The 10,569-nt window shown below is 34.0% G+C and overlaps 1 protein-coding gene across 5 annotated transcripts; it reads right to left on the minus strand.

The window, feature by feature from the left end:
- Positions 1–2,565: 2,565 nt before the first annotated feature.
- On the minus strand, positions 2,566–8,670 carry LOC114712643 (BTB/POZ domain-containing protein At5g47800). 5 transcript variants are annotated; one of them, XM_028897194.1, is made up of 9 exons: positions 8,238–8,670; positions 7,158–7,358; positions 6,521–6,678; positions 6,326–6,417; positions 5,559–5,697; positions 5,402–5,471; positions 4,853–5,251; positions 3,743–4,483; positions 2,566–3,164 (listed from the first exon to the last, which is right to left on the minus strand). In XM_028897194.1, exons 5-9 carry the CDS (start codon positions 5,615–5,617, stop codon positions 2,616–2,618), a joined length of 1,818 nt encoding a protein of 605 aa, XP_028753027.1. In that variant the 5' UTR covers positions 5,618–5,697; positions 6,326–6,417; positions 6,521–6,678; positions 7,158–7,358; positions 8,238–8,670; the 3' UTR covers positions 2,566–2,615. The 5 variants fall into 5 exon arrangements, with proteins under 5 accessions (XP_028753027.1, XP_028753026.1, XP_028753025.1 ...); XM_028897193.1 differs by lacking the exon at positions 7,158–7,358; XM_028897192.1 differs by lacking the exon at positions 7,158–7,358 and having other exon boundaries at positions 6,521–6,688.
- Positions 8,671–10,569: the final 1,899 nt, after the last annotated feature.

Here is a 10,569-nt window from a genome sequence, read left to right on the forward strand (position 1 = left end):
TAGTTATTATTCAAAAAAATTTAAAAATACTAAAATATTTAAATTTAGGAAAAAATCGGGAAAAAAATCCCCCTATTGAAAATATAATTAGTGAGAATTATCTAAATCAGAATATAAGTACTTTGTGTATAAAATTCGCACTCAATATGTGTAAAAATTTATAAGTTACTTCTCACCAATTAAATTTTTAAAAAAGATTTTATTAATCTTGAAATGAACTCTAGGAGATGAGTAAAAGCAGCCTTTCACTCACCCATCTGGACCCTACTTTTTTGTCTAACGTGAAATGCAAAAGACAAAAGCAACAAAAGGCATTGTTGGGAAAAAAATCACTTCAAAGCATAAGCCTTTTTTTTTTTTTACCAGAAAGCATAAGCCATTTACTGTTAGCACCCATCTAAACATGTATTTTAGGTTTGTAGCTACTTTTTACAGCTTGTTGAGGCTCATCAGCGTGATCCCGAACACAACCTTAAACTTCACCTCTAGCTTCTGATTTTTTTCGTTGTCATGGACATGTTTCTCAACTCACTCTGTGTTTACATTTAAATTGTAAAAATTTTGCATCGCTCTATTCGCCTCCTTTTTGGTGACCAGCCTTTCTAGCATAATAAACTAAATAATTCAGACACAATAAATTATAGAAGTTCAAAAGGGGAAGGATGAACAAGAAATTTTAGACGCTGAAAATTTTTTACATTAATATTCTATGAGCAGCGGTTAAAAACGATGGTTTCATAATTAAACATAGCATTGAGCTAACCAAGCCATTGGTTCAAGGTTCATCAGTTGGACTATTGAACTATGATATAATTTTAAAAAATACGTATGAAAAATAAGAACATTAGATAATTTTTATCCAGATTCTTGTCATACATACTAAGTTTACAGTAGATCACATCATTATCACTCTGGTTCTTAATATAAGTTGCCCATCACATATTTTTACATACCAAGAAATATTTAAATTAATAAATTTTTAATTTTACCCTTATTAAAATTTCCTCTCTTTACATTAACAAATTGACAAGTCATTCTTATATCTCTTCCTTTTTTTTTCTCTTTCCAATGATGATTAAATAAGAGTAAAATTGGAAAACAAACATTAAGTATATTATAAGTAACTTAAATGTTGGACCAAAATTTTTTCCTATAAATGACTTATATTTATGACCAAAGTGGTACAATAAAAATATTTATTGTTCATCATAGATCGGTTCAAGACCGGTTTTAGGCTAGTTTCCTGCCTGTTCACTTTTTTACCAGTTCTGAGGATGCTCTGGATTGGACATATGGCTAGTTCCTATTTCTAGTGCAACTATTCAAACCTGCTCATGAAATCCAATTCTGGTGTGTCAAAAAAAAAAGAGGGAAAAAAAGAAAAGAAAAAGAGGGCTCATTTACTGATTAAATGTATATGCATCCATTGAATACCCCATTGAGGAATATGCAAGGAACACAAATGGGAATATGATTCTTTCAGATTGTTCAGTGTTTTCATATGACCGCAAAAATTTTGAAGCACTTGAAAATTCAGTTTCCTGAGATGTTACCACCCGGACAAGCGATATTTTAAATGTTATATGAAATTATAAACATATACTCCTCCGGTCATTAATATAGGACCCAATTATTGAGTTGATTTTGGTCTTAAATATAAGACCCATTTCTCATATTTATCAATTTTTTCTAAATTACCCCTATGGATACTCCCTCAATTATAATTAAGTAGAAGAGGGAGATGGGGTATTAAGAAAGATGATTATGGTGTTTTAGGAAAAACACATCACATTTCTCATAATTAACTAACTTACCTAACTTCCTTAATTTAATCAAATTAGTTAAATAGGTTTTATATTAAGGACCAGAGGAGTATAAAAATTAAATGGACACTATTAAACTGAGTCAATTCCGAAGGTTCAGATCAATGCTAGATTACTTCAAAGAGCTTTCCGAAAAAGGAGTTATATGACAATCAGTGACTATTGAGAAAGTAACAGACACTACATGATGATCTAAAAAAAAAGAAAGAAAAAAAAATCTCTTCTCTCCCAATTTAGCAGTGGGGATATCATGATACTATCTCCGATCCTTAATATAAGAATTACCTAACTAATTTGAGTAGATAAAGAAAATCAGTAAGTTAATTATTTGCCACAGATATGAGTTGCTTTTTGTAAAATGCCTTTTTTGGACAGAAACCCTTGACATGAATAATCAATAGGAACAGTAAATTACAAATTTGGAAAGGCAAAATAGATTGAATTTTTATATTTAAGACTAAATCAAATCCCTAACTAACTCTTATATTAAGACCGAAGACAGAAGGTTGTATATTACAATTGCAATGTCATGGAAAATGTGACTCTCAGAATATTCCAATTCCAAATGCAGTATCGACCTCTTCAATAGATAAAATACAACAGAAATTTCTCAAATATTTCCTAATAATCGCAACTCTTTACCGTGAAACAGAAGAGTGCAAATATTTATCTGCTTGTACTTGTCGTACAACATTTATGTCACTGGAAAAAGAAAATAATAAGAATTGAAATTACCAAGTTCACATATAAAAGTAATTAAACAGATGTTGTGTCTAAGATATATATTTCTCTCTATCTTCCTTTTTCACGGCCATACTCTGACTTACTTCGTGCCCTTCTCATGCTTTTCTTAGGATCCAAGTTCAACCTGCTACCACCTGGTATACTTTCTTCTTTCACTTCCATTCCCCTCTCTGATCCCGTTTCTTCAACCTCTTTTATAACCATCTTCCTTTCTAGTTCCTCTGGCAACTTACTGCCTGATCTTTTAATTTTGGGTCGATCTTTTTCTCTGGTTACAGGAAGAGATACGCTTCTTGTGTCTTCTTCTCTCTTGAGTTCTTTATCTGGGCCTATAGAATATTGCTTCCCGTTGCTGTCTCTGACTTGTGGCCTCTTTTTGGCTCCAAGAAGAAGCTCGTGAGGTTTTGGCATTTTATGGTGGCTAGTGGTAGACATGGAGGAGTCTTTTTCTTGTTCAAAGTAGAGCAGCTGCACAACCGTTCTCAAAGGAAGAAGCTCGTTTTTCACAGCATGAGCTCGGACTTCCGGGGACAGTTTCTGGCAGTCTAGAATACGACACAGGCGCTTCTTGTCGGCCTTGCTCAGGTCAGGATGCTCCTGTTAATAATGTCATTAAAATAGTGTAAGGCGATGAAACTTCTACTACAAATGTACCATATTGTCTTGCTAAACTCAATATGAAACTGATTATATACAGTTATTAAGTACAATGAAAAAGTTATATTAATGGATAAGAATTATTTTGGTGTGTGTTTGAAGGGGCTGGGGAAGAGGAAAAGATCGTTTTGAAAGAAAAGAATAGCTTCTACTCTTGACCAAAACAAATGATGGCAGGACTCTCTCTCTCTCTCTCTCTCTCTCTCTCTCTCTCGCTGCCTTCTGGTTTCTGGGAAGCAACAGAGAAGAAAATTTTTCAGACAGTAATAACCTCTATCAAATGACAAAAATACAAATAATATATCAAATATTTGCTAAAAGCAATTGTTGAAGGATTTAACTATATGCTGCTAATCTATTCCTTTGTTATAGAAATTTTGAAAATAGTGATTTTAAAGAGAGGGATTGAAAAAATGCAAAAAAGGCAGTGTTTCTTAGGTATTTTTCTAGAAGATAAGAATTAGACGTAGAAGGTTCCAAAATTTTATGTCAATGCAGGTGTAATATAAATACTTCACCTTGAGATAGATGTTAATGGCCTTGTACAGATCATCATGTTCCGCTCGGGCAACATCGGGTACAGTTTCAGCAAGAGAAACAAATTTTGACACCGTCATATTATGATCCCTTGCAATCACTTGAAGATATGAATCAATGAGCTTGCTGACACTTCTAATTGACCTTAAAAAGTTGCTGCTCTCTACTGCACCAGGAGCCATTCTTTTCCAAAGCTTCAAGTAACTTTCCAGCACTGCTAGAACTATGTCTATATCATAAAAGTGATGGTCAGAAAGTGATGTTGAAGGGTAAAGCAGATCACTCACTGTTGCCTCCTCAAATTGTAGGCTGGCTCTCTTTATTAGTTCAGTCTTCGTCATTGGGGAGACCCCAAGAAAATTTGCAACTCTGAGAAGTCTTAACAAGAAGCCAACTGAAACTGACCCTCTATCTGCCGGAATCATGCCTACAATTGTTTCAAGAATCCTTCCATTTCTTTCCTTGGATTCTTCTGTCTGAGAAGCTGAACTTGTTGAACTCCTAAGCTTTGTGATCCCTGGGAGCCACCTACAGGCATAGACATGCAAGGCTTCACCTATAAGTGGTGGTGGTAGCACATATGCCGATCTGATAGCCATGATTATACATCGGAAAAGGTCTATCTCAAGATCAGAAACATCCTCCGTCCACCAATCCTTTGGGACACCGGGGTTCTGTTTTTTCTTGTACCCGGGCCTGGTGTAAGTGTAGGACCATTTGACCTGTACATGAGGATCTTCATTTATTCAGCAAATGTCCACAGGCATAACAATTAAAAATTAATATCTATAAAAGTTGTAAGAAAATGCACTAATCACACGCCATGAATAATGTGATTCATCTCAAAATCCACGCATGTCCAAGGCCCGCTCTAGTATTTTGAGAAAACTTGCCCAACGTTCAATAGATCTAGTCACTCGTGAAAAGTCATACAAGTATCTTATGTGCAGCATTTAGTATGACTCACATATGACATAATTGTATATTTATGATTTGTTTGGTTTATCTATCTTTTATAGAAAGTATCTATTTAAACATATTTACGGAAATTTTAGAAATTTGACGAAGTAGAAAGGGCCAAATCCTTAGACCTGTTGTGGGGGCGTGAGAACTTTCTCAATAATTGAATCAATGCACTTTCTGACTATACCAACATTCTCAGACCAATCTTGTAACTTAGCTGTGGTCTGCAAAGTCACAATGGAGTCCTTCCAACCTTCAAGTACGCAGGAATTCAGGAAAGCCTCAAGTTTACCAACAAAGTTTCCCTTCTCAATGGAGTCAGTCATCCGGAGGAACTTGGCGGCACAGAGTGCAGGTACGATGTTGTGAGCACTTATATTTATTGAAATTCCATAGCAAAACTTAGCACAGAGTTCAAAAGCTTCTTCCCCTCCAGGAATATCGTGAAGCTCTATAGAGATAGACTCAGAATCACTAGAATCAGAGCAAAGCCTCTGCAGGAGGCCACATTTTGGAAGAAGTGGAAACTGCAGCAAACAAAAGTAGAAGTGAACATGAACAAAGACTTAATTTTGGTCTCTCTCTATCCCCCCCCCCCCCCCCATCATAATTATATTTTTTCTCCAATAAAAAGAGTAGTTCTGACCAATATAACCGTGACTCCCTTTCATGTGTACCTTGTGCAGTAGAAAAGTGATATTATTGACTTGAATCACAAGGTCTGAAGGTATATCTGAAACCAGAGTCCTGCATAATCAGAATTCGTGTTTATTTTTCATATCAAGGAAGAAAAAGACTGTGTGAAGCATCTTAGAAAAGGATTACTGTCAGTACCTAGTGGCTTGTTCTGAGTAGAAGGTATCGGGCCTTGTTCCAAGTTTCATAAACTTCATTGTTGATTGTTTTGGTCTATACCCAATAGTCAGTAAAAGTCCCTACTTCAAAAGCCCGATTGAAAAAGGATGGCTTGTACCTTGCAAGTGACAACATATTTCATGAAATAAGTATCTGATACCTTGATCAGTTGATTGAGTACTGCTATGGGAGAAAACTGCAATGCATCAGTATGAAATATCTAAAGTATAAAGGCGGAAAAAACTTTTGCAAGGAAATAATGAAACTTAAATGGAAAACCATTATTTTTGGGAAGAGCTTGGGAAGAGAGAGTGTGTTTACAGAACATTTCAGCAGGTGAAGTGTTATGCATAAAAGCTAACTTTTGCAACCGAGCCAATCAAAACACACTAGGGTCTAAATATAGGACCTAATCAGCTCATGCCTTGTCAGCAATGACTAACTAGTTAATACACGTAACATGAAGAAAACTGGAACAAGGATCATCTGATTAGCAGCAGAAGACAGATTAACATGTGCCAGCTGCCAATTCTACTAAAAATTTAGATAACATAAGTCTACAAAAAAACAAGGAAAGGAAAAAGAAAAGAAAAGAAAACAATAACAAAGAAAGAGAATCAAAAAATAAAAAAGAGGGAGGAAAGATGAGAGAAGGATTTTGTCTTCATCATCCTAAATTGCGTATAAGGAAAGCTCACTAAATATAAAGAATAATGGTGAAAGAACAGTCTGCATGAGAGCCTTACCTCAAGTTTCATTCAATAAAGCCTTTGTCATTCTCATTTCGGTGTATAGAACTCTTGAGGGTTCTTCAGCATGTAGACGAAAGTGACCTCACCTACAGATCAATGAAAAACTATAATAAACTAAACCAGTATATTCTATCATGCACTGAGAAAGAGGATGATGAAATAGTCTATAGAATAGCAACTGCTTAACACCTTGGAAAGATGTAACGCAAATGTCTGTTGCTATGTTTTTGAAGTTACTTGAATAAAACCTGAAAGCTGAATAGTGAAGTTGACTGAGCTAAGTGGATGCAGAATGCTCTTATTGTCCTGCATCAGACTTCAGAGCATTCTGCCTCTTGCTCCAGTTCCTGGCAGTAACTGAAGAATTTCAGAATTTGATGATTTCTTAGCTAACTCAACTCAAGCTATTATTTTGTACCTATGAGATAAGCTCATTAGTCTTTAGAAATTATCAATTACTTTGATTTTTGGCAATCACTAATTAAACTTATTTGTAAGGCCCTGCATTTTCAGCTATGCGAAAAGTGCAAAATCATTTCATAATATTCCTGAAAGTTGGAAACCATAAAATGTGAGAAAAGTAAAACCAAAAGGGTGCATAAATCCAAAGCAGATATGTCAGCATACAGAATGCAATTGTTAACAAAATGCCTTGGATTCCATATTATGCACCAAGCAAAAACAATAACAAAGATGTGTTACCAAACAACTATTAGGTGAATGCGAAAATGACTCATCATTAGCAAATAAGAAAGATGTGTTACCAAACAAGTCTTGACTGAATATGAAAATGATTCATCATGAACAAATAACAAGAATGTGTTACCATAAGCTTCTTAACTGAATGCGAAAACGATTCATAATTAAGTTTGAGACCTGATTGCAAAGTCATTCTCACTGCTTTTTACTGAATGCAAATATGTAGTTCTCATGGTTCACCTTCATTTAGCATATTATAAACTAAAAATTTCAGCATTTGTGCCAGGAAATAAGGCCGCTAGGCATGGTTTTGGTGCTAATTTGACTCCTGTTTAGAAATGAGGTGATATATAATAAATGGCACGGCCCATTGCTTTCAATCAGACAGAAGAAATCCATTCATAATTATTTATCTAAATAAGTTGTATCAGAATCTAAGAAGCACCGATAATAACACTGAAGGAGACATCATATGACATAAATACAATGACACAACACAAAAGAATCTAACAGAATAAAATATCTTAGTACAAATTGAAGTGCTTTGCTTCATATAAGTGCTAAATATAACAGGACTCTTTTTTTGAAGAACTAATGCTTCTTGGAACAAAAATCCTCACAAGCATTCTATTTCTTAGAATTAGTCCCAACAGACTCCAATTCCATGAACATCATCAACTGCAGAAAATGATTATGACTACTGTCAGAGTATCTTTTCTCTACACAGTATCATTGGCATCCATCTCCTGATTACTAATTGGCATCCAGCAAGGAATTTGGCCTATGTGGCCGTGGCCATCGTCTTCTGAAACTGATAAAGTTATTCACTACAGGTCAACTTCTGCTCATCCCACAAGGAGGATTTATCATTTCCTTTTTGTCCCTATCCTTTTGGATTTTTCAAAGTAAAACCTACACTGAGTTATTTTCCACACGTTTTTTCTTGTTTTCTTTTTTTTTTTTTGGGGGGGGGGTACATCCGGTAAAAAAGCTATCTTATGCTTTTAATTGTTCAACAAGTCAATGAGAATGCTTCAATCAAATTACTCATCACAGAATCAGGCATTGCATCAGACATCTAAGAAACTAATTGAAAGCAGAAAAAAATTGTTTAAAGAATTGGAAAAACTAACAAGAGAAAACACAGATACAAGAACAGAGAACATGCCCAAGACATGAAACTCAAGATGGCTGAATTGAATCTTACTCGGATGAAACGTTCAGAGCGCAAAACGCTGCATCATTTCGCAAACTGTTCAAATTGAAGGAAGAAGATGAAGAAGGAGAAGCACCGAGCTGTGGATACGGAGGCCAAACTTCAGAACCAAGCATATAAATCTCTACGTAAAAGAAGCAGAGAAGATGAGTAAGAATGAGTGCTTTATTAGTTTCATTCATGTAATCTTGAGAAAGACGAATAATGGGTTAATTTGTTTCGTTTGGAACCAGCCAAAGAGAGACCAAGCGAGAGTGTTTGGGGAGCAGGAAAGCAAAGGTGAGAGAAAGGGAGAGAGAGTGGTTCGTTGGGATTAGTCAACATAGTAATGCATCAAAAGCAAGGCATGATGATGGATGATAATTGGTAAGCAGCTTGAAAGGGAAACGGAACAGAACAGAAGAGAAATAAAAGAAAGAATGAAGAAAAGGAAAAGGGGAAAGGTAAAGAAGAGGAAGCCATTCAAAAATTAACAAGTAAACGAAAACCTCTTTCTTCGCACCTTGATGTATTCAAATATGACAGAGAAAGAAAGGGTCACGCATTAAGAAGTTGTGTGATTAATGGATCCAAATTAGTCGTGTTCCTTCGCGGTTGGAAATTATATATTGAAATCACATTTTATTACCATTGGATTTGAATTTATCAAAAATAACTAAACAATTCATGTCAACCATCCATTTGCAATTAAGTCGGCGTTTCACCTTATAGAATCAAAACACAAAGCATGGTTTTGTTGATTTTTGTGAGCTAAAAACGAATATAGTATAACAAATTTGAAATTTGGCTTAAATATAAACCTTCAGTTTAATTGTTCCACATTTTCAATATAATTTAATAATGGATAAATTTAACAAAAGACAATCAAAACATATTCCAACTCTTCACAGTTAAATAAACATTTTATTATTAATAAATTGTTAGTTGATATGGTAAGTAGTTTCATTCTGTAAGGTAGAAAATATAAGATCATGAAAAGTGAATTTATTGAGAGGCCAATATATATTTTAATTTTAAGTTCAAAATGACTTTGAGAATACTCTGAGTTATATAAAAAAAAATTTAAAAAATAGACATTTCATTTGGTACTTACATAAAAATCACCCAATTTCATTAATTTTTACAAGTTCTAAATTTACTTGTCTTGGTAAAGAAAATAGGTCATGGCAATACGAAAGGAAAATCCACGTATTATTCCTTTTCAGTTTTACTTTTCATCCTTTTCAGTTTTACTTTTCATGCCATACAATTTTAAATATGAACTACCCCCATTTAATGTTCTCCATGTACCAAAATTATTACCAGAAATAAGCAATAATTATATCTTTAAATATGGAACAAGACATGTTTAGGGAACAAAACGAAAATGGAACAGGAAAATAGGAATAGAAAAAGTATAAAATAAGGGTTTACTTGGTTTTATTATCTATTTTTATGCTCTTAAGATAGTTTTATAGAGTAATTTTTCAAAAAAAAAATTTGTAAAAAAATTAAAAATCTGCTCAAATCGTTATTTCAAAAACCTTATTTAAACTAGTGAAGTAAAAGATGAAAAAATAGCTTGTTTTACTAATATGATTATTATTAATGAAAATATTATATTTTCTCCCTCTTCTCTAATTTTTGAGGACAAAAATTATCATACCATCAAAAAAAAAAAGATCCTGATTTTTTTAATTTTTCAGAATAAATTTTATTTTTGTTTTACCTTTTTCTAGAACACATTACTAAAAATACATTTGCAAATATATTTTTTTATTTTAAGAAAATAGTTTTGGAAATAGAAAACCAAACAATCACAATCCCTACCCATTGGTTTTTTTTTTTGGAAAATAAATTATTTAATGCGATGATGGAGAATTCGGGTAACTTGAGAAATGGTAGAGAATGATTGCACGAGAAAAAGCATGCAACGCAATAGAGAGGGCGAGGGGGAGGCGAAGCTGGGGTAGGGATGACGGTGAGCCCCACGGGGAGCATAGGGGAAAGATCTGGTGTGCATCCGCCATCATGCTTCCCCCCACTAAATCTTGGGATATTCTTCTTCTATTGCCCCATTTGTGGGACCAACTCTTGTATGCATGTCGGCCACGTGTTTTGTCCTCTTTCGTCCTACTCACTTATTACGCAACAAGAAAAAACTTCGTGTCTTCTTTGTTTTTTATTGAATTTCCCACATATATTATGTATGAGAAAATATGCAAGATAAAAAAACAAGAAAAAATTAATTAAAAACTTTTGACTCACTTCATCAATTTTTTCAGAATTAAATTTATTAAAAAAATTTCTCTCTTTCTCTCCCTTTCATTACCTTTGTACTAGA

The sequence above is a fragment of the Neltuma alba genome, unplaced genomic scaffold, assembly GCF_004799145.2.
Source record: "Neltuma alba isolate B1F8T4 unplaced genomic scaffold, ASM479914v2 tig00011385_pilon, whole genome shotgun sequence".
NCBI classification, from domain to species: Eukaryota; Viridiplantae; Streptophyta; class Magnoliopsida; order Fabales; family Fabaceae; genus Neltuma; species Neltuma alba.